The sequence below is a fragment of the Podarcis tiliguerta genome (assembly GCF_965153285.1).
Source record: "Podarcis tiliguerta genome assembly, chromosome: 5".
Lineage (NCBI taxonomy): Eukaryota > Metazoa > Chordata > Lepidosauria > Squamata > Lacertidae > Podarcis > Podarcis tiliguerta.
This window is the reverse complement of record NC_139538.1, coordinates 63,465,387-63,486,583: the sequence shown is the minus strand read 5'-3', so window position 1 is coordinate 63,486,583 and position 21,197 is coordinate 63,465,387. Positions and strand designations below refer to the sequence as shown.

Below are 21,197 nucleotides of genomic sequence, written 5' to 3'. Positions count from 1 at the left end.
ATTGGGATGAGCTATGTTCCCTCTCACTTGTGAGCTTCCATCTGCTTCACACTTGCTCCTATATTACCTGCCCTCTTGCCCTGTAGCATCTGCTCTTGTGGCAATGTTGGGGGCACCTCTGGCTCATGTGTCATAGGAATGCCTGGAAAGGGCTCAGGAATATGAGCAAACAGGAAGTTCATGTAAGGAACAAAGAATGGCTGTCACAGTCTCTGAGTCATGTGACACAGATGGTTTTAGTCGTAACATTCAAGGAAGAGGCCTAGGGAATGAGAATGGGGGCAGAGGAGGAAGGGGTTACTGTAGTCAAAAGTAAATGATTGTGCTCACGTGCACACAAAAGCAGAGATGTCACACAATTTGGTAACGGATGAAATATGGAAACCAAAAAAAGAAGAAGAAGGCAAGATCCATCAAAATATTCAGACTTTGAGCCTTATCAACAAGTTACATTGGGACTCTTGTCTATGAATGAAAATGGGCAGCGGTTTATTTATTTATTTAGCAAGAGGCTCCTAGGTGGTTTGCAATTGTAAAATCAATGCATAATTAAAACAAACAATCCACTGGGACATTGAGGCACCCTTAATTAAAATGCCCAGTAATAAATATATAATTAAAAACACACAAACAAGAACAATAACACACCAGGAGTTCAGTGCAGGAGAATGCTTGCCTAAACAGGTGTGTTTACAGAAGCCAGCAGAAACCCAACACAGATTGGACGTCTTGTATTTTAGCAGGGAGGGCATTCCACAACACTGGCACCAGCAGTGAAAAAGTCCATCTCTGTGTTAGCACATCATCTATGAGGAGGTGAGGATTTGGAAGGATAGATGAGAAGTTTGCTCTCTGTTGTGCTGAGTTTTAAATGGTGACCATCCAAGCAGGAATGTTGCTGCAGGCAGCAGGGAGTCGCAAGACTGGATGGAGATAAAGATCTCCAGGGTAGAAAAGTAAAGCTGGGTGTCACCAGGATACGGCTGGTGATGAAATGAAAACCAATGGATTTGATGAATGAACTATGTAGAAATAGAAGAGGCTTGGGTCCCTGAGGGGCTCCATCCAAAAGTGATTGCATTGCTCACAAATAAGGGAGATTAAACTGAATCTAGGATGAGATTCTTTCGAATGGCACTCATACACAGACACCCTTGCACACATAGATCTTGTCAATCTACTGAAACATCTTGTTCAGAAACCAGTTAGGACAGTTTTTGCAAGAGTGTGTAAATGAAGAAAAGCCTCCCGTGATATGTAATGACAGTTAAGAGGTGAGAAGGGGAACACAGAGAGTGGTATATGTTTTACTGTGTGTACGTAGGAGGAGTCAGAAGGAGAACACATTATGGAAAGTACGGCACTGGATATACCGGTAATTGTAGAATGTCGCAGGGTATGTATTTACAATGGAGAAAAAATGGCCTTGTTGCCTCTGCAGTGGTGGAGTAACCAAAATATTTGAGTATAACATCTTTCCTGGTCAGCGCTACACCTACAGACCTGGGCACTTGCGCATATGACAGCGGTGCTGCCAGAAAGTCATTCGTACAGGTAGGATGAAATTGATTTAATTGATGCTGTCTCTATGAATGTACCATAAACCTATTATATTAAATAGGAGCTTAGGAGGAAGCACATGTCATATCTTATGTCACATGCCTGCATGCGGGAATGCAAAAGGAACTGTGCACTAAAATGTAGGGTGGCTTTAAAATGAATGGCATAGGCATGAAAATAAAAGGTTTATTAAGTACATCACTTTAGTCATGGGTCGCCTATTCAGGATTCATTTCCATAACCTTGATTCCACTCTTTCTGCATATTTGTGCATCATATCCCTTGTTAGTAATTTAGGGGAGAATAGATTCTCAGGGCAAAAAATGCCCCAATTTCCAAAACAAAGCTGTGCATGTGTTCTGCTGTGATTGTGAGCAGTCAGGTCAAGTGCACTGCTACAGATCATCAGTCACGTGCATTTATTTCCTTTACACTGGTCACCAGTTTTAATTAGGTGTTCCCGATGGAACTAACCAAGAATGTTGTGCCGTTCAAGTCCTATAACTAAAGAAGCCGCCCACAGTATTACTGCTATGCTGCAGATACTTTGATACCAAGAAGAAAGAGAATGGATTGGAAGGAACTGGCAATTGTAGAAACAAATGTCTTGTGAAACATGGAAAAGGAATTTCTCTGGTAATAGATAATGCTGGCAATGTTGGAGGAGGCATCATTTGGAAATTCTGTTCCTGCCTAAACACAGCAAGAGGACTCTGAGTGGTAATATTTTCATTTACTCTGGGCTTTTTTATATATATTTGTCTGCATTTTGAGGGGAATGGGGTATTAATAAGCAAAAAATAAGGGGGAAGGCAAGGTACAGTGTAGCCTGGAATTTTTAAAACAGAATTTTAAAAACAGAACAGAATGAAGATTTGTAGAGAAAGATTTTTTTTCATCTGCCCCTGTGAGTATAACATGCTGTGACTCAAGCAGGTGGTTTTGGCATGCAGCCCCAGTTCCCTGATATTCTCTTCTCCTAGAAGGAAAGCAAGCCCTGGCATGGTTGAAAACTCTTCTTTTCTTCCCCAATTAGTTTACTTGGTTTATGCAGCTTGGACTTCATGCATTTAACACAATTTTATGTTTTCTATTAGGTTTGATAGTTTATTTTTGTATGCTACTCATGTATTGAATTTGGATTTCAGACATTCTGGAATATTTGATTAAAATGTATATATTATGTCTGCATTGTTTATGAAGTAATTGATGTAGGATACCCCACTTTTCCCCTCCTCCTCTTCCACCCCACTTTTTTCTTTTTTAAAAAAATTCATATATAGAAAGAAGATGTGGTGGTTTCTTGCCATCGCTTGTCTAATACAAGCAACTGGGAGCACAGAAGAACTGAGTGGGAGCAGAGGTTCAAATCCTGAAGTTCACATGAATGTTGTAAGCTATGTACTATTTTATATATCTTATGGCAGTGGCAGGCCTGAGATGGGCCTAGAATTCAAATCTGAGGGAGCTGAAGAGCAGCTCTTGTTCCTTCTGTCTTCCTTCCTCCAGTCTAGAACAGGGGTAGCCAACAAGGTGCCCTCAAGCAGCTGTTGTGCTGCTCCAGTTCCCATGAGCCCCAGACTGCATGACCATTTCTCAGGGCCTAATGGGAGTTCTAGCCCAAGGGACGCGGGTGGCGCTGTGGGTTAAACCACAGAGCCTAGGGCTTGCCGATCAGAAGGTCGGCAGTTCAAATCTCCGCGACGGGGTGAGCTCCTGTTGCTCGGTCCCAGCTCCTGCCCACCTAGCAGTTCGAAAGCACATCAAAGTGCAAGTAGATAAATAGGTACCGCTCTGGCGGGAAGGTAAATGGTGTTTCCGTGCGCTGCTCTGGTTTGCCAGAAGCGGCTTAGTCATGCTGCCCACATGACCCGGAAGCTGTATGCCGGCTCCCTCAGCCAATAAAGCGAGATGAGCGCCGCAACCCCTGAGTCTACCATGACTGGACCTAATGGTCAGGGGTCCCTTTGCCTTTACCTAATGGGAGTTCTAGCCCAACAACATCTGCAGGGGCGTCGTGTTGGCAATCCCAGGTCTGGAACATCAAAAGCATAACTATTGGTTAATGGGGTGGGGATATGCAATTGGGAGTGATGACAAACAAGCCATGGGGAAATGCAAAACTTATTTCTGGTGATGCAAAGGAGTATGTAGAACAGCAAGGAAAGACGAACAACAGCACTTTTTGTTTCCCTCTTAGCAGTGCTTTTTTTCTTTACAAATGTTTAGTGGTACTCTCATTTTCCTACTCATATTGAAATACTGCCCCTCAATGAGGCAAAACTTAGATTCACAGAAAGTTTAGGTGTATGTGTCCCCCCGCATCCTCCCCAGAAAAAAAAGCACTGTCTCTTGGTGTAGTGAACCCAATACAGTGGTACCTCGGGTTACATCCGCTTCAGGTTACATCCGCTTCAGATTACAGACTCCACTAACCCAGAAATAGTACCTCGGGTTAAGAACTTTGCTTCAGGATGAGAACAGAAATTGTGCTCCGGCGGTGCAGCAGCAGCAGGAGGCCCCATTAGCTAAAGTGGTGCTTCCGGATAAGAACAGTTTCAGGTTAAGAATGGACCTCTAGAATGAATTAAGTACGTAACCCGAGGTACTCAGATTCTCAGCCAAATTGTTACCAAACATTTAATCCCCCAATTCACCACATAGATTATGTAAAGACTTCTTGGCAGAGCTGGCCAGAGCAGGGAGAGTGGGGAGTTTGATCCTGGGGAGGGACCCAGTGGCCTGTGAGGTGCTGTGCTGGATGCTGGTTGGCGGGAGGAAGCCCCACCTCAGTGCTATTGGATGCCCCAAGCACCAAGGGAGGGCTGCTGATTTGACCCAGGTGTCTCCTTCTGCCAGCAAAACACTCCCCATCTCTGGGGATGTGCCTGAGTCTGAATCAGACAGTGAGCCTCCTTCTCTAAGGATGGGACACCAGCACAAACACCTCCCTCATTCCCTTAGAATGGCAATGGAGCCCACCTGAGAGGTGCCGGAACTGAGTTGGTGAGTTCCGGCAGAAAGAAAGTCTTGCTTACACCTACCCCATGCTCCTTGGAGCTCAGCATTAATGGACTCATTGTACAATGGACTCATTGTAGCATAATCTATGTGGTGAATTGTGGGATTAAATGTTTGGTAACAATCTGGCTGAGAATCTGAGTATGGTGTCCAAGAGTGAGAGCCAGGACTTCTGTTCCATGATACTGAAAGCAGTTCAGAAACATTTCTCAATTCTGAGTGTAGGTTGAGTGAGTATGAAGGAGGCAGGCACAGTCAACATCACAACCTTCTCCAGTCAGACTTCCTCCCTGCTTTTAGATGTTTTATCATTTGTCTTAGTACTTTAAAACAGTAAACTGTTTTGGGTGCCTTTGCAGAAAGACAGTATACAAAGGCAATGAAATTAGATGGTGGTGGTGATGTGTTGGTACAGCTTCATTTCATACTGAACAGGAGCTTATTGCAAACTAATTTTAAAGCAAAGAGTGAAAGGGTCTTGTGTGACAGAGTCTACACTTGTTGAAAGTGTCTACACAGCTCAGCTGCTTTGTACTCAGGTTGTAAACTTGTTGAACATTACATGTGAATAACACTATGATTGTGCTGCTCAACTATTGGTGTATGCAAATATATGGAATGTACACTTGTGGTGACATCTGTTTATGGTGTCTTTTAAACAAACACAGAGCAGACACAGGAAGGGCCTCACTTCACATAGAAACAATTGCTTCCATTGCCACATATACTGACACTATCAATGTACAGTTGTTAGCTAAAGGTCTCCTCTGTGACAGATTAAAACATTCTGAATTCAAACAGTTTATTTCTTCTTCTTTTAGAGCGAGGTGATTCGCTACAAAGGATACCCCAGTGAAGAGTATGAAGTCTTAACAGATGATGGCTATTATTTGACACTAAACCGAATTCCCTTTGGAAGAGAAAATCTTACCGCTGGAGGTATCTGAAAATATTTTTTTCCTTATTTATAGTTCAAAACAAATTGTTGGCCTATCACAGTTGTATATTAAAAGCCTTAATACAGTGCAGAATTATGTAATTACTAGAGCTTTACATAAAGATATCAGACCGTGAGTCAAGACCCAAAGCGACTCGGCCCAGAAGGTTGTTGCGTGGCCCTCTGGAGCCCCATTGAAGTGTTCAGAAGAGCATATACAGCCTTAAACTGGGTGGGTGAAGGGGCAGGTACAACAGCTTCATTCCTCAACTGTCTTGTATTGAGCAGGAAGGTCAGAAAGGGACTGAACACCCTAAAAAGTCTCTCCTCAAATGAGAGCCCAGCCTTATCAGGATCACATGGAGATGTCCTCATGGAAGCACATGGAAATGTCTTGAGAAAGCATCCTTATAAATTCCCTTCAGACCTCCCAGGAAGGTCAATGATGGGATGGACAAGTCCACTTCATATCAGCGCCTTGAGAACATGGTTTGGCATTTGCCTGCCTATTCCCCTTCCCCAGTTTCAGTGCCCACAGATTTTTTCTGAAGTCTTGAATAGGGCTTTGTTGACAAGCCTCCTCTACAGTCAAAATTCAGATCCATGCCACTGAATGAGACTAGAGCAGGGGTCACCAACCTAAGGCCCATGGGCTGGAAGGGGCCCGCGGAGATCGTTTGACCGGCCCACGAGCCACCTGCTCGCATGCTGCGCTAAACCAGTGCAGCGCAGCACGGGTACTCGCCTCCGTGGTGCTGGAAATCGCATCTGCGCATGCACAGATACCGGAAATCACAGACACATGCGCTCCCGTGAGAGAGGGATCCAGCCCACGAAGGGATCTCTATGGGACCAATCCAACCCAGGCAAGATAAACCTTGCCAACCCCGGGACTAGAGCCTAACAAACATACTGAGATAATGTACTGTAATATAAACTATAATCTAATAATATAAACAAGGGATATTTGTCAAAAACATATTTGTTATCATGGCACAGAGATTCTCACCTGCTTTGTTATAATGGTTTGTTTTTTAAACCAGGTCCCAGGCCTGTTGTGTTGCTGCAGCATGGGATATTTGCGGAAGCTAGCTTCTGGGTCGAAAACCTGGCAAACAACAGTTTTGGATTTATATTAGCGGATGCTGGCTATGATGTTTGGCTGGGGAACAACAGAGGATCAAGTTGGTCTCGGAGACACCAGAATTTGTCAACTGACCAAGATGAATTTTGGGATTTCAGGTATTTTGAACTGTAAAATAAACAGCAATAAACAATATTATTTCACACATTAACTCTGCTGATCTTCAGCATTTTAGTGCAATTTTCTCCAGATCAGCATATTTTTGTATGCAGTTTTGACTAATTTACACATTTTTGCAAGTAGTATCTCCCAATATGGTACATTTTAAATGTTATTTTCACTAAGAATATACATTTTATGCACAATTTTACTGAATATACACATTTTTGTAAACACTGAGTGGTTGCCGAACTTAATCACTCAAAAATTTTAAGGATGGCTGAGTTTTGGTTCTCATATCAACAAATTTGATAAATTCAGCTTTAAATGTAGACTGAATTGAATTTCTCCCTATCCCTATTCATATCCCTTTATGTCAATAGATTTGCATGAGCAAGACTATGGCTACAATCTATAGGCTTCTATGCATGTAGCTATCCTAAGAAATGAACTGTAGAAACATAACCCTTTGAAATAGGGACTACAAAATTTTGGATCCCTGCACAATTCCAGAATGTGTGAGAAAAAGCAGAAGTCTACAAGCAGGGGTTTTTCGCATCCTACAGCCCTATGTGTGATTTTCTATGTCTGATGCCTGTTAGAAGTAAAACGTGGGTCCCAAGACCCTCAAAATAAATTCTGAACAAAATTGGTGAAGCAGCAAAGAGTTTATTGAGTACAATACATTCTTGCAAGAGCGGGTATCCAAAGTAGGCACACCCCAAATTGGCAAGGCACAAGTTTATATTCTTTATACCTGAAGCACAGGTTTCCCTTGTTTCCTCATTGGCTGGATACATGCAAGGTGACCGCCTATCATGACCACCTAGTTAACATACTAAAATCCCCACCTTTGCTGACATCTCCCATTACTCTAGTTCCAACGACCACTACTCCTGTTTACCTTTCTTCTTATTTGGTCCATGTTTCTTATGTTTTACACATTGACTCAAGCAATAAAGCCATATCCCAACCACTAGTGGGTGTAACTGAGTACAGATAAATCGCATAATGGCTGCAAACAGCCCTATCTATAAGAAGAGTTTGGATTTGATATCCCGCCTTTCACTCCCTTTAAGGAGTCTCAAAGCGGCCAACATTCTCCTTTCCCTTCCTCCCCCACAACAAACACCCTGTGAGGTGAGTGGGGCTGAGAGACTGTGACTGGCCCAAGGTCACCCAGCAGCTGCATGTGGAGGAGCGGGGAAGCGAACCCGGTTCCCCAGACTACGAGTCCACCGCTCTTAACCACTACACCACATAAGCATCCTAACTGCAAGATATGTGTAAGCAAGTTTCTGCTGTCTGCTGTCATCTAGCTGTTGCAGCCTTGTGGCCTTTTGAAAAGGCAACATTTTTATTCCTCACAATGCCCCTTTCCCCTGATTCATACGTGAGGGCACCATTGTGGCTGGGTGAACCTATTACTCCTAGTTAGGGATGGAAGGATCTGTCAGTTTGGGTTCTCTCAGTTTGTCATTTTTTCCCAAACTTAAATTTGGTTCTCCACATATCTGCAGCAATTTGAAAATTTTATTTTTAACAAGTCTTCAGGAAAATTCTTCAGTGCTTTAGTGCAGATTTCTCTTGATATATTTTGGTATGCACATTTTATCATGTCATTTTCACTCATTTTTTTCACAGTTTGCATAATATATGTATTTTTGTAAACTCTTGATTGGTTGGAGGATGGCATCACAACATATGGATAAATATGCATTTCGAAGGACTATAGATCTCTACGCATGTTGGATTTCCACATACGTATTGTGACCTGCACGATTCCAGAATGTGTGGAAAGAAGTAGAAATCTACACACTGAACATCTTCACATCCTACAGCCTGCTTTTATGTGTGATGGTTCTTCATGAGATTCATGTATGAAGTTCAAAAACGTGTGTGTGTGTGTGTGTGTGTGATGTTTAGTGATGTTTAGTGATGTTCTGTTGCTGGAAGCCACCGCTGCAAAATTAAAGTGGAGAAAAGGGATGGTGGCGCCATCACCTGGTTCTGCACCCACATTTCAAGCAAAACCTTGCAAAAGGCAACTCTGGGTGAACATCTAGGAGTTCAGATGAAGAGGCGTCACTAATTTTGCCATAACATTTAAATCTTTTCTTCAGTTTCCATGAAATGGCTCTGTATGACCTTCCAGCAATGATCAACTTCATTCTGAAGAAAACTGGGCAGAAGCAACTGTATTATGTAGGATACTCTCAAGGCACAACCATTGGTATGCTATAGTGGACTAACCCATGCTTTTTGACTCTCTTGTTCTTTCTCTCTTTCTAAGGGGAAAAAAAATGGTTTATGTTCTGCTATTCTGGATCCTAGAGCCAGCTGTAAAGATTCCAGTTTGACTTTATACTGCTCATCCCTTTGTGTTGGGAGTCAGCCTTGCCCCAACACTGGTGCTGAATTATGAACCAGTCAGTATCTATAGGCTTGCATTCCCTTTGTGACTATGCTATGTCCCTGTGAGGGTACACAGGTTTTCAGGGGGAAAAATGAGAAGATAGGTGTAAGGGTGGAGAAAGTGGTAAGGTGTCCTATTGACCAGCCCATGGGCCAGAAATTGCCAGCCCTTGGGCCAGATGCACCCCATGACAAGTTTCAACTGGTCCTCTGCCCACCTCCAATCAGCAGCTGCTCATTGGGGAGAAAAAGAGGCTTTGACGTTGCAGAATAAAACCTTACCATGTGCCCCATGATCTATCATAAGAGTTCAGCCTTGCTTTACACACAGCTGTGATCCAGTGTTTCCCCTGTTTAGATTCATTTTAGACTTCTGGTAAATTGGCAAATGAATTTCGTACTATGGGCAGTCCTAAATGCTCCCTGTGTTTTTCTCCCCTACCCCTTAGGCTTCATAGCATTTTCAGCCTTTCCAGAGCTGTCTCAAAAAATCAAACTATTTACCGCCTTGGCTCCTGTGATTTCTCTTAAGCATGTGACAAGCCCTGCTTCCAAAGCTTCCGTCCTACTTCCTGACTACTCATCCAAGGTACACATTAATCTCTATTTTATTACCGGGAAATCAAAGAATACTAGGCCAGCAGGAATTTAAGAGTAACTTTTCCCTTAACTTCATAACTAAGATAGACAATTTGTTATGTACTGAGTTGAATAGGATCGAAACTGCAGCAGTCTGATTGGTCCTAGAACAATAGGATCCAAATCACAGCAGTCTGATTGGTCCTAGAACAATAGGATTCAGAATGCATCAGTCTGATTGGTCCTAGAACAATGCAGCAGTCTGATTGGTTGGCAGGAACCACCCAATCATGCTCCAGATATAAGTGAATCCACAACCTGATTGGCTTACAGTAGAATTCCAGAATTAGCCAATCATGTGCAGCCCATTGTGTAAATAATGTATATAAGCAGATACTTTGAGGGGACTTTCATTCATTCCTCCTCACCACTATGAGCTGAATAAAGAGCATGAAATCACTTTGCGACTCTGAGTATATTTCACTGGCGACGAAGGTGGGATCCCGCTGAGCTGACTGCCACACATCGCACCGCAGCACCGCCACCTGCCGCACCGCTGCCTCGCACCGTGTATCTAGGCTTCAGCTCCGGGACACAAGGAACTCAGAATGGCAACCAACAGCAGCTTCTCGCCGTTCAACCCAGCATCTGGAGACTGGGAAGCGTACGCCTCTCGTTTCACCTTCCTCCTAGAAGCCAAAGGGGTCACCGATGAAGAAGACGCCAAGAAGAGGGCAATATTCTTCAGCGTCTGCGGAGAGGAGACGTTTGAAATCGCCCGGGCTCTCCTTGCGCCTGAAGACGTCGCTACAGTTTCATACAAAACAATAATGGAACAGCTGAAGGGGCACTTTTCGCCACAGCCCTCAGTGGTGGCTCGTCGAAATGCCTTCTACGCAAAGCGGCAAGCCCCTGGGGAAACCATAACTGGGTTTGTGACCTCTCTCCGCCAAGCCGCCCGGTTCTGCAACTTCTCAGAGCTGGAGAACATGCTTCGTGACCGCCTCGTCGGTGGCCTGAGGGATGAGAAGCTGCAACGACGCCTCTACGCTAAGAAGAACCTAACGTTCCAGGTCGCTCTGGAGGAGGCCCTGGCAACGGAAGCTGCTGAGAAGTCGACGCAAGAGGCACGGCCGAGCCAGCCGTCCCAACCGAGGGTCCACCACGAAGACCTCACCGACTCAGGATCCAACAGTGAGGAGGTGCACCGAGTACAGCAGCGCACTCAAGCAGCCCACATACCACAGCTGCCTCGACGAGAAGGAGGGAACTGCGCAAGCTGTGGAGAAAGTCACGAGAGGAGGACCTGCCGTTTCCGCAACGCAGAGTGCAGGCAGTGCAGAAAATCGGGACACATCGCCCGGGTGTGTCGGGCTCGGCCCACCCGACGCCAGGCATCAGATGACCAATCCCAGAGCCCCAGGTCCCGGGGCCCAACGCACCAAGGCAACTCAACGGAGCTCACGGACTTCCAGGTATACCAGTTGCCCCACCCCAACGTAGAGAAAATTTATGTAGAGGTACAGATAGAGGGGGCCCCATGCCGCATGGAGCTTGACACGGGTTCAAATCTATCCATAATCTCGGCAAGGACCTTAAGGAAACTGTGTCCTACTGGGGGTCCCAAACTCAGGCCGGCCCCATTCACCCTCCGGGACTTCCAGAAACGTAAGGTCCCCACAATGGGGGTGGGGACCTTCAGGGTGCAATACCGAGGGCGGACGCGGCAACTGGATTTGCTTGTGGTCAAGGGCCCCTACATTAGCTTACTGGGATTGGCATGGTTTGGACCACTGGGGCTAGCCGTCACCGGGGTGAACAACACGAGCTTACAAGTGGACGTGGACACCATATGCAAGGAATTTCCGGGGGTTTTTGATGGGAAATTGGGACAGTATACGGGCCCCCCCATTGCTCTACAGCTTGACCCCGCAGTACGACCAGTCAGGCTCAAGGCCCGCCGGGTCCCGTTCGCCCTGAAACCCCGTATAGACGAGGAATTGGACCGGCTCGTGGAGCAAGGAGTGCTGGAGCCGGTGCCTAATGCCCCCTGGGAAACCCCAATCGTCACACCCGTCAAGCCTAATGGTTCGGTCCGCATCTGTGCAGACTACAAATGTACCATAAACAAGGCCCTCACGGCCCATGCATACCCAGTGCCAGTGGTCAGCCATGTCCTTGCCACCCTGGCTGGGTCGAAAATTTTTGGCAAGCTGGACTTGGCCCAAGCATATCAACAGCTGCCAGTAGATGAGGCCACAGCAGAGGCACAGACGATTGTGACGCACAGAGGAGCGTTCAGGGTAAAGCGGCTGCAATTCGGTGTCAGTGTGGCACCAGGCATATTCCAGAACCTAATGGACTCTCTCCTTAAAGGAATTCCTGGCGTCACCCCCTTCTTCGATGATGTGTTGATTGCCGGGCCCACACCAGAGGAGTTTGAGGACCGCCTCCGCACCGTTCTGCACCATTTCCAGACGGCGGGTCTCAAGGTGAAGCGGGAAAAATGTCTACTAGGAGTGCCTCAGGTGGACTTTCTGGGATTTATGGTGGACGCAGAAGGGGTCCACCCAACTGGGGACAAGGTACGGGCCATTTGTGATGCCCCAGCGCCCAAGAACAAGACTGAACTTCAGGCCTTCTTGGGACTATTGAACTTTTACCATTCCTTCCTTCCCCACAAAGCGGCGGTAGCAGAGCCCCTACACAGACTTCTGGACAAGCGGGCCTCTTGGGTGTGGGGCCAGCGCCAGGAGGCTGCATTCCAGGCAGTCAAGGACTTGCTTGTCTCAAACTCGGTCTTGGCACACTTCGACGAGAGGCTGCCGGTGGTGCTAGCATGCGACGCCTCACCCTATGGCATTGGCGCTGTCCTGGGACACCAACTCCCGGATGGAAGAGAGGTACCAGTAGCATACTTTTCCCAGACACTCAGCGCAACCGAACGGAACTACTCACAAATAGACAAGGAGGGGCTGGCAATTGTGAAGGGAGTAAAAAAATTCCATGATTTCTTGTACGGGCGGCCCTTCACCGTGGTGACTGACCACAAGCCGTTGCTTGGCTTGTTTGCCCCCGAAAAGCAGACCCCCCAAGTGCTGTCTCCTCGCGTCCTCAGGTGGTCAATTTTCCTTGCCAGCTACCAGTATGCACTGATTCACCGACCTGGGAAGGCGATGGGCCATGCGGACGCCCTCAGCAGGCTACCACTACCGGAAACAGGCCCCGACCCAGCACCTGCACAAGAGGTTATGAGCCTGGAGCTGCTTCCCGACCGCCCCATTCAGGCACAAGAAGTTGCACACCATTCCAAGAAAGACAGGGTCATCTCCCGGGTCCTGGACTGGGTGTGGAGGGGATGGCCCAGCAACAGCCCTGGGCCAGAATTCGCTGGCTACACAACCCGCAAACATGAACTGTCGGCCCACAAGGGGTGCCTGTTATGGGGAAGCAGGGTCGTTGTTCCCCAGCCCCTCCGCAAAAGGGTCCTCACAGCCCTACACGAAACACACCCAGGGGTAGTAAGAATGAAGGCCCTGGCCAGGAGTTATGTGTGGTGGCCGGGGATCGACAGAGAGATAGAGGCCTGGGTCAAACACTGCCAGGCCTGCCAAGAATCCCGCCCAGATCCCCCAAGGGCCCCAGTCCAGTCCTGGGAGTCCGCCCGAGCACCATGGTCACGCCTGCATGTGGACTTCGCTGGCCCCTTTCAGGGGAAAACATTCTTCATAGTGGTGGACTCCTACACCAAATGGCTGGAAGTCGCACTGGTACCGTCCACTTCTACATCCGCAGCCATCCGGATACTACGCAGGCTGTTTGCAACCCACGGGCTCCCTGACACTCTCGTCTCAGACAACGGGACTGCATTCACGTCAGGAGAATTCCAAACCTTCACAGCGCAGAACGCCATCCGCCACATCCGTTCGGCGCCATTCCACCCTGCCACCAATGGCCAAGCAGAACGCATGGTGCGGACCACCAAGGACACCCTTCGCCGCATGACGCAAGGGGATTGGGAGTACCGCCTTGCCACATTCCTCCTAGCACAGCACAGCACCCCCAGCTCAACGACTGGCCGGAGCCCCGCTGAACTACTAATGGGTCGGCGCCTTGCAATCAGATTGGACCGCCTTCACCCCGATAGAGCTCAGGATGAGGTAGTGGTGGGGGAAGGCAGGAACCCCCGGACCTTCGAGGCCCAGGACCCAGTGTACGCAAAGAATTTTGGGGCAGGCCCAGCATGGGTACCCGCCACAGTCACCAGGGTCACTGGCCCCGTGTCATACGAGGTGCTAACGGATGGGGGGCAATGCTGGCGCCGCCACTGCGACCAGATACGGCGACGATTCCCAGGAGAAAACCAGGAGGAGGAAAGGTCAGAGGAGTCCCAAGGGAACAGAGCGGCAGTGAGGCCCATAGAGCAGGAGGGGCCAGCAGGAGAGGCAGAATCAGTAAATACAGAGAGGACCCGCGAGGCCGAAAGGACACCGGAACCAGAACCACGACTGAGCGAGCCGGTTGCGCCAGACCAAACAGGCCCATCACAGCCAGCATCCTTGGAACACGAGCCAGAACCTGAACCCCGGACCAGGGAACACCACAGGCCGCAACGCACACGTAGGCCGCCGGCGTACCTCGAGGACTATGAATGTGACCTCCCGGGCAGGACTGGAACTTAGAGGGGAGGGGTGTTATGTACTGAGTTGAATAGGATCGAAACTGCAGCAGTCTGATTGGTCCTAGAACAATAGGATCCAAATCACAGCAGTCTGATTGGTCCTAGAACAATAGGATTCAGAATGCATCAGTCTGATTGGTCCTAGAACAATGCAGCAGTCTGATTGGTTGGCAGGAACCACCCAATCATGCTCCAGATATAAGTGAATCCACAACCTGATTGGCTTACAGTAGAATTCCAGAATTAGCCAATCATGTGCAGCCCATTGTGTAAATAATGTATATAAGCAGATACTTTGAGGGGACTTTCATTCATTCCTCCTCACCACTATGAGCTGAATAAAGAGCATGAAATCACTTTGCGACTCTGAGTATATTTCACAATTGTACCTGTCACCCTCATAGAGATTATGCTATAAAAGAAAAAGTCTATAAAATGTATGATTCTATATAACAGGTTCACATTTTACATAACTGTAGTGTTTCTCTGAGTGCATACTGGATGAAGGGCTGTTTAGAAATATAAGAAATACAACCTAAATTTGTTTGAGTTGCTGTGCATAGCAAAATTTCGGGGTTTTTTTTTAAAAAAAAAGTTTTGAAGAACCAACACAGGCTTTACTATACATTTCAGTGAGCTGTGGATTGCTCTTACAGTGCTGATCAACATAAAGAGAATAAACGAAGAAAAAAGCCCTAAGGATTAAATATTTCAATCTAGGGGAGAAATGCATGTGTATTTTGTGTTTCTGGTCCACATCCAACTAGGAATATGTTGTTGTTGTTGTTGTTTTTAAAAAAATCAGTTTGCATTGTAGGAGAACCTACCTCATTTGCACAATACACACAAAAAGAAGCTCAGCTGCCGTTCAAAATTTACTAGGGGTCTTATGAATAGATTTGGTGGAACGTGGTTACAAGCCTCCCTCTAATTGGAACTGGGTGTTATCATTGTTCCTGATTGAGAAGAGGCTTGTAAGTATGACCAGCTGGATGCCCTTCTAAATCCCTTTCAGACCTTTCCATGGGAAGGTGAACCAGCTACACCTGGCACCTGCATTGAGGGTACAATCAGCATATGGGTCTCTGTTCCCACTCTCCAATTACCATCATCCCTGACCACTGGTCGTGCTAGCTAGGGATCATGGGAGTTGTAAGCCAAAAACATCTGGAGGGCCAAGACTGAGGAAGCCTGCTTTAAGAAGCTGCAACCAGCCACTAAAGAATTCTAGAGGAACATAGCTATTCCTGCAAATATTTTTTAAAGGTTAAATTGTAACACCTTTTGTATCTTCCCAGAGCATCTTTGTCAGAGGAGAATTTGTACTGTTTCGCAAACCCGTGACAGACTTTTTCAGGAAAATGTGCAGCGTTACATGGATGGAGCAATTCTGTGCTCAACTCATATTCTCAACAGGCGGATTTAATGCAACAAATCTAAATATGGTGTGTAGATGTGTAAAGAAAACATAGTAGTTTGCTACTATGATTGGTTTGCTACATGCTCTGAATCTTCACAAAACTCATTGAACAGAATGTGGCTTACTTGTGAGTAGATAGGCCTATGGTTGCACTATAACAGCACAATCCTATATATGTCTAGTCAGAAACAATTCTCATAGAGTTGAATGGGACTTACTCCCAGGAAAATGGGTTTAGGTGCCAGAAAGTGAGTCTCCATCTGCACTATACAGCAACTTACCACTTTAAACAGTCATGACTTCCCTCAGAGTGGTTAACAATCAGTGTGTGGGAAATAATAAGAGTCTGTTTTAAGTGATGTGATACTGCTTTAAAGTTAAGGTGCAGCTGGCATCGGAGACATGTCTCCTGAAGAAAAATGACCATTAGAATTTTGGTTCTGTCCAGCCTATGACCTTAAAGACAGAATGCATGCACTGCCTGCCGAGCGATAAGCAGGATGTGGCCAATTCATCTCAAAGGGTGAATCAACTTTAATGCACCTTGTTGCCTTAACAATAGTTGCTACTAAAAACCTGGAAATTAGCAACATAAGAAAAGCCCTGGGTTTCTCATATTTGGGTCCCCTACTGTTGCTGGACTACAACTCCCATCATCCCTAGATAGCAGGACCAGTGATCAGGGATGATTGGAGTTGTAGTCCAACAACAGCTGGGGACCCACGTTTGAGAAACGTTGGAAACCAAAGGCCCATGGCGCCCAGCATCCTGTTTTCATAGTGGCCAATCAGATTCCTATAGGGAATACACAAGCAGAGCCTGAGCACAAACTCAGTTAACCCATTCCTGTCTCCCAGCAACTCCTATTCAGAAATATATTGTCTCTGATACTGGAGGTACTGCAGAGCCTTCATGACTAATAGCCACTGATAGAGCTATCATCTATGAATTTGTCTCAACCCACTTCAAAGCCATTATCACATCTTGCAAAAGTGAATTCCACAGTGAGCTATATACCCTGTGTGACAAAATTATTTGCTTGAACTTTCCCAAATCTGCCAGCTTTGGTGGCCTCAGGTTCATTTCATGCAAAAGGGAGAAATCTCTCTATATCTCTCTCTCCCCCCCCCCATACAAATGCACTCTTTTCATCCCATTTACAATTGTATAGCATTTTCCTCATCCCTTTTCTAAACAAAATAGCCTTTACTTGTAAGGCAGTTTCTGGGTTTTTTTGTTTTTTGTTTTAATTTCACTGATTTTTCAGATTGTTGTATATTTTCCAAACTTTTCCTGCAGAGTCGAATTGATGTGTATGCAGCTCGCTTTATGGATGGAACATCAGCTAAATCTATTGTACACTGGAAACAGGTAGAGTGTTGTATACTTTTTAGCAGCTGTGGTGGTCAAGAGAGTTCCATGCTTATATGCTCACTCAGAAATTACAAAATTTCTGAGCCTCCACCAAAGAATCCTGCAACTATTAGTGTACTTAACTTTCCCTGGGAAGCCACTACAATAATTAGGACAATTTAAGATTCAGGTAGGTAGGTGTGTTGGTCTGACACAGTCAAAATAAATAAAAAACCTGTCCAGTAGCACCTTAGAGACCAACTAAGTTTGTTCTGGGTATGAGCTTTCATGTGTATGCACACTTCTTCAGATACACTGAAACAGTGGTCAAGTGACTTCTATTTCAGTGTATCTGAAGAAGTGTGCATGCACACAAAAGCTTATACCCAGAACAAACTTAGTTGGTCTCTAAGGTGCTCCTGGACAATTTTTAAAGCCAATTTAAGTTGGTGCTATTCTTCTAATATGAGCTTTCTGAACTGACACAGTTAAAACCTAGTTTTGTTTATTAAGGCAGAGTAGGGAGCTCTTTTTGTGTTACGAAAAGATGGGCACATGAACACCAAGCGTTCTGCAAATCCCTTCATTTCAGAAAGAGATTCCTCACATACAATATATTTTACCCCAAGGGATATTTACTGCCATAGAGATAAATTCCAAAAGGAACAGGCAATGTTCATAATTAGTCAAACAAGGATTTTACAGAAAAGAATAGGTTGGATCAAAACCAGTACTTTTATTATTTGTAATATGTATCACATAATATCTAACGCTAATATCCAATCCTATGGCTTTCCTATTATTTTGATAGATAAGAGATTCAGGATTATTCAGATACTTTGACTACGGGAATGAGAATCAGGCAAGATATAACCAGGTAAGAGAGAACAATTTTTGTTCAGTAAATATGATGAAAGTAGAAATCTGCATCAAGGACATGCATTTACAATGGTTCTGACTATCAGCACAACCCAGATGATATTAAGTGCTTGGAGTTCTCATCAGTGTCAATATAAGAGTTAAGAATTCGCCTAATTTTCTGATGTTCTTAACATGGATTTGCAAAAGTGATTTGGTGACACAAGCTTATATATATATATATATATATATGCTTTCGTAGATTTTCACGGGTACAGGAATGCAGGTTTTGGTGTCCTCGGGTGTCTTCCCGTGTAAAAGTTGGGGTGTCTAGGCGACGTTTCGACGAGGTCTCACTCGTCATCTTCAGGCTGGTGCTTTCGGCTTCTTGTTACTGGAACAGAGCAGGATCTCAGTGTTTGAGTTCCTATAAATACTGTTGAGGAGGTGTGGTGTATAGCCTCCAATGTTCTGGGCAGAGAGGAGGTTCCCAGGCTAGTGTGCCTTTTCTTCTTTTGTTCCTTAATTACTTGAGGGATATCTTGAGTGATTTCTTGAGTGATTTCCTGAATCCCACATATATCGATATATATCGACATATTTCCAAATCAGGACAAAGTTGGGTTTTGTTTTGTTTTTTGTCAAAGTTGTTGAGGTTTTTTTTGGGGGGGGGATTGGATTTTTAAAACATTTTTTTCTTTTAAAAAAATGCCCTAGTTGCCATACATCTAGGTTTTCCCAGACATTTTGCCAATTCAGTGAAAATTTGCCCAGACCCCATTTTGACAGTCCAATTCCGGGATGTATGGTAGCCCTATATACCTCCCACCATTCATCCATGCAGTTCAAGCTGGAATGTGTCATTGTCCCCTCATTTTATCCACATAACAACCCTGTGAGGTAGTCTAGAATGATTGTGATTGATCCAGGGTCAGTCAGTGAACTTCATGGTTAAGGGGGAATGTAAACATGGATCTCCAAGTACTAATTAACAATCTAACCAGTATACCACACTAGTTCACAGTTAATGTGAATGTGATCTCATCAAGTGTTTGCCTCCACATGCTCAGAGAATGTGTGGTGGGTGGGTGGAGCATGGCTATGTACATTAGATCCAACCTCAGACCACACATTTGACAAAGTCTGGAGGAGGAGCCTAGATGTGTCCAGTTTGTCTCCAGGGATTTCTCGTACCCCTGCCAGGGATTTAATATGGGACCTTTTGCATTCAAAGCAGGTTCTTTTCCACCTCCTTAAATGTGGTGTGAATCTCCTGACTCCCAATCTCCTTTTCCTCAGACCAAGCAGCAAATAGTTGGAGGGTCCTCAAAGCCATTCCCACCACCCAAACCATTCCCCACTTTCCTTGCAGGAACAATGGCACTGGCAGCAAAGAAATGTGGGGGAAACTCCCCTCTTCTTCCCACATCATCATGTTAGCTGTGTGATGAATTACAGAGAGTGTAGCTCTTTCAGGGAAGCTTTCAATTGTCAGTCAGGTTGCCTTGGGTTCTCCCTGCCCCCTGATCCATTGTTTGTTTGTTTTGTAAATGTGTAGGCCACTTCATGGGCTGAAGCCATCAAAGTAGTGTACAACAAGCTAAAAAGAAATAAGATAGAATACAAAAAATACAAACTCCAGAAAGCAATAAATCAGTGCCTACAGTTCCTGGGCTTGTAGCGCAAAACTTTGAAAAACCAGGAGCAAATCTGTGAAGAACCGCAGAGGATCCACCCAACCATATTTAAAACATGTTAGCAGACTATAAGTGTTCTAGGTAGAAAGAAGGAAAAATCACCCATCTATACAGGCCTGTGGACTGTCCACAGTTGGTCCGAATTGTGTAAAGATGCTGTCACTAACATTTTTTTAAAAAATAATGATTCCTTGTCATTTACTTTCCAGAGCTTTCCCCCTTCGTATAAAATAGAGGACATGACTGTGCCAACTGCAGTGTGGACTGGCGGGAATGACCCGATTGCAAACCCCAGAGATGCAGCCGTCTTACTTCCTCGTATCACTAACCTAGTTTACCACAAAAATATGACATACTGGAACCACTGGGATTTCATCTGGGGCCTCAGTGCCCCCGAGCTCATGTACTACAAAATCATTAAGTTGATGAGATGCTTTAGCTGAGATGGGATGCCTTAGCTGAGTCATGGTTGCTTTAGCTGAGATTCCTGCATTCCAGCTCTACAATTCTATGATTCCATGAGGATGCCTCTGTAAAGCAATACATTCCTATGATAAATTTCATTTCTTTCCTTTTACACCAGTCACAACAAACACTATACTTGCACTGACAGCCATGTAGGCCACTGAAATCCACAGTATTTAAAAGTCCATTGACATATGTTTAAAGCACTCTTATACCACTTTAACAGTCATGGCTTCCTGGGAACTCACAGAGCTACAATTTCAGAGTGGTTTAACAATCATCCCTCTACCTATAGCTCTCTGAAGGGAATAGTGGTCTTCTAACAGCTCTCTGCATCCTTAATAAACTACAGTTCCCAGAATTATTTGGAGTAATTCATGACTTAGTGTTTTAAGAGTGCTTTTTTTTTTATTTTAAGTGTATCAGTTTCCTCACCACTGGTTTGTGCATCCTTAACCACATGATTAAGAATATTAAAATTGCCTTGCTGCATCAGACCCCAGGAAAAAGTCCAGCATACAAATGTGATAAAAGAATTACCACCTCACCACACAACTGATTCCCTGCATACTACACTTCCAGAGTGCTTAAAATGTATGGTGCTGAATGAATGTGGCTGCCAGGCTGGGCAGTTAAGGCCTGGACTATCTGAGTGGGATGCACTAGGCGGGGCAATTCAGTTTTGATTCCCTGAGAGTAAAACTAAATAGAAGATATTGAGTGGGTGTTTCTGGTAAGGAACAGTGACAGCCATTCTAGGTGAGTAAAGTCTCCCTGAGACTCGGTTTAGAAAAGAGCATAAAATTATCTGCAAAAAGGTTACCGTATGTCTTAAACTTTAGTTTTGTGTCTCACGGTTGAAATCATCATGCTTTAAACCTTCAGAGAATGTAATTAAATAAACATTGAATTTTGTTCCAGAAGTGACTCCTTATACTTTGAACTTCAGGGTAGGGAATGAGTAGGCA

The 21,197-nt window shown here is 45.2% G+C and overlaps 1 protein-coding gene across 2 annotated transcripts; it reads left to right on the top strand.

The window, feature by feature from the left end:
• Nucleotides 1-1,305: 1,305 nt before the first annotated feature.
• LOC310679018 (lipase member M-like) lies at nt 1,306-21,152 on the top strand. 2 transcript variants are annotated; one of them, XM_083443719.1, is made up of 10 exons: nt 1,306-1,554; nt 2,844-2,952; nt 5,403-5,520; nt 6,562-6,760; nt 8,885-8,994; nt 9,626-9,765; nt 15,735-15,881; nt 17,156-17,227; nt 18,021-18,086; nt 19,974-21,152. In XM_083443719.1, the coding sequence occupies exons 1-10, from the start codon at nt 1,520-1,522 to the stop codon at nt 20,205-20,207; spliced, it is 1,230 nt and encodes a 409-aa protein (XP_083299845.1). In that variant the 5' UTR covers nt 1,306-1,519; the 3' UTR covers nt 20,208-21,152. The 2 variants fall into 2 exon arrangements, with proteins under 2 accessions (XP_083299845.1, XP_083299846.1); XM_083443720.1 differs by lacking the exon at nt 1,306-1,554 and adding an exon at nt 2,061-2,280.
• Nucleotides 21,153-21,197: the final 45 nt, after the last annotated feature.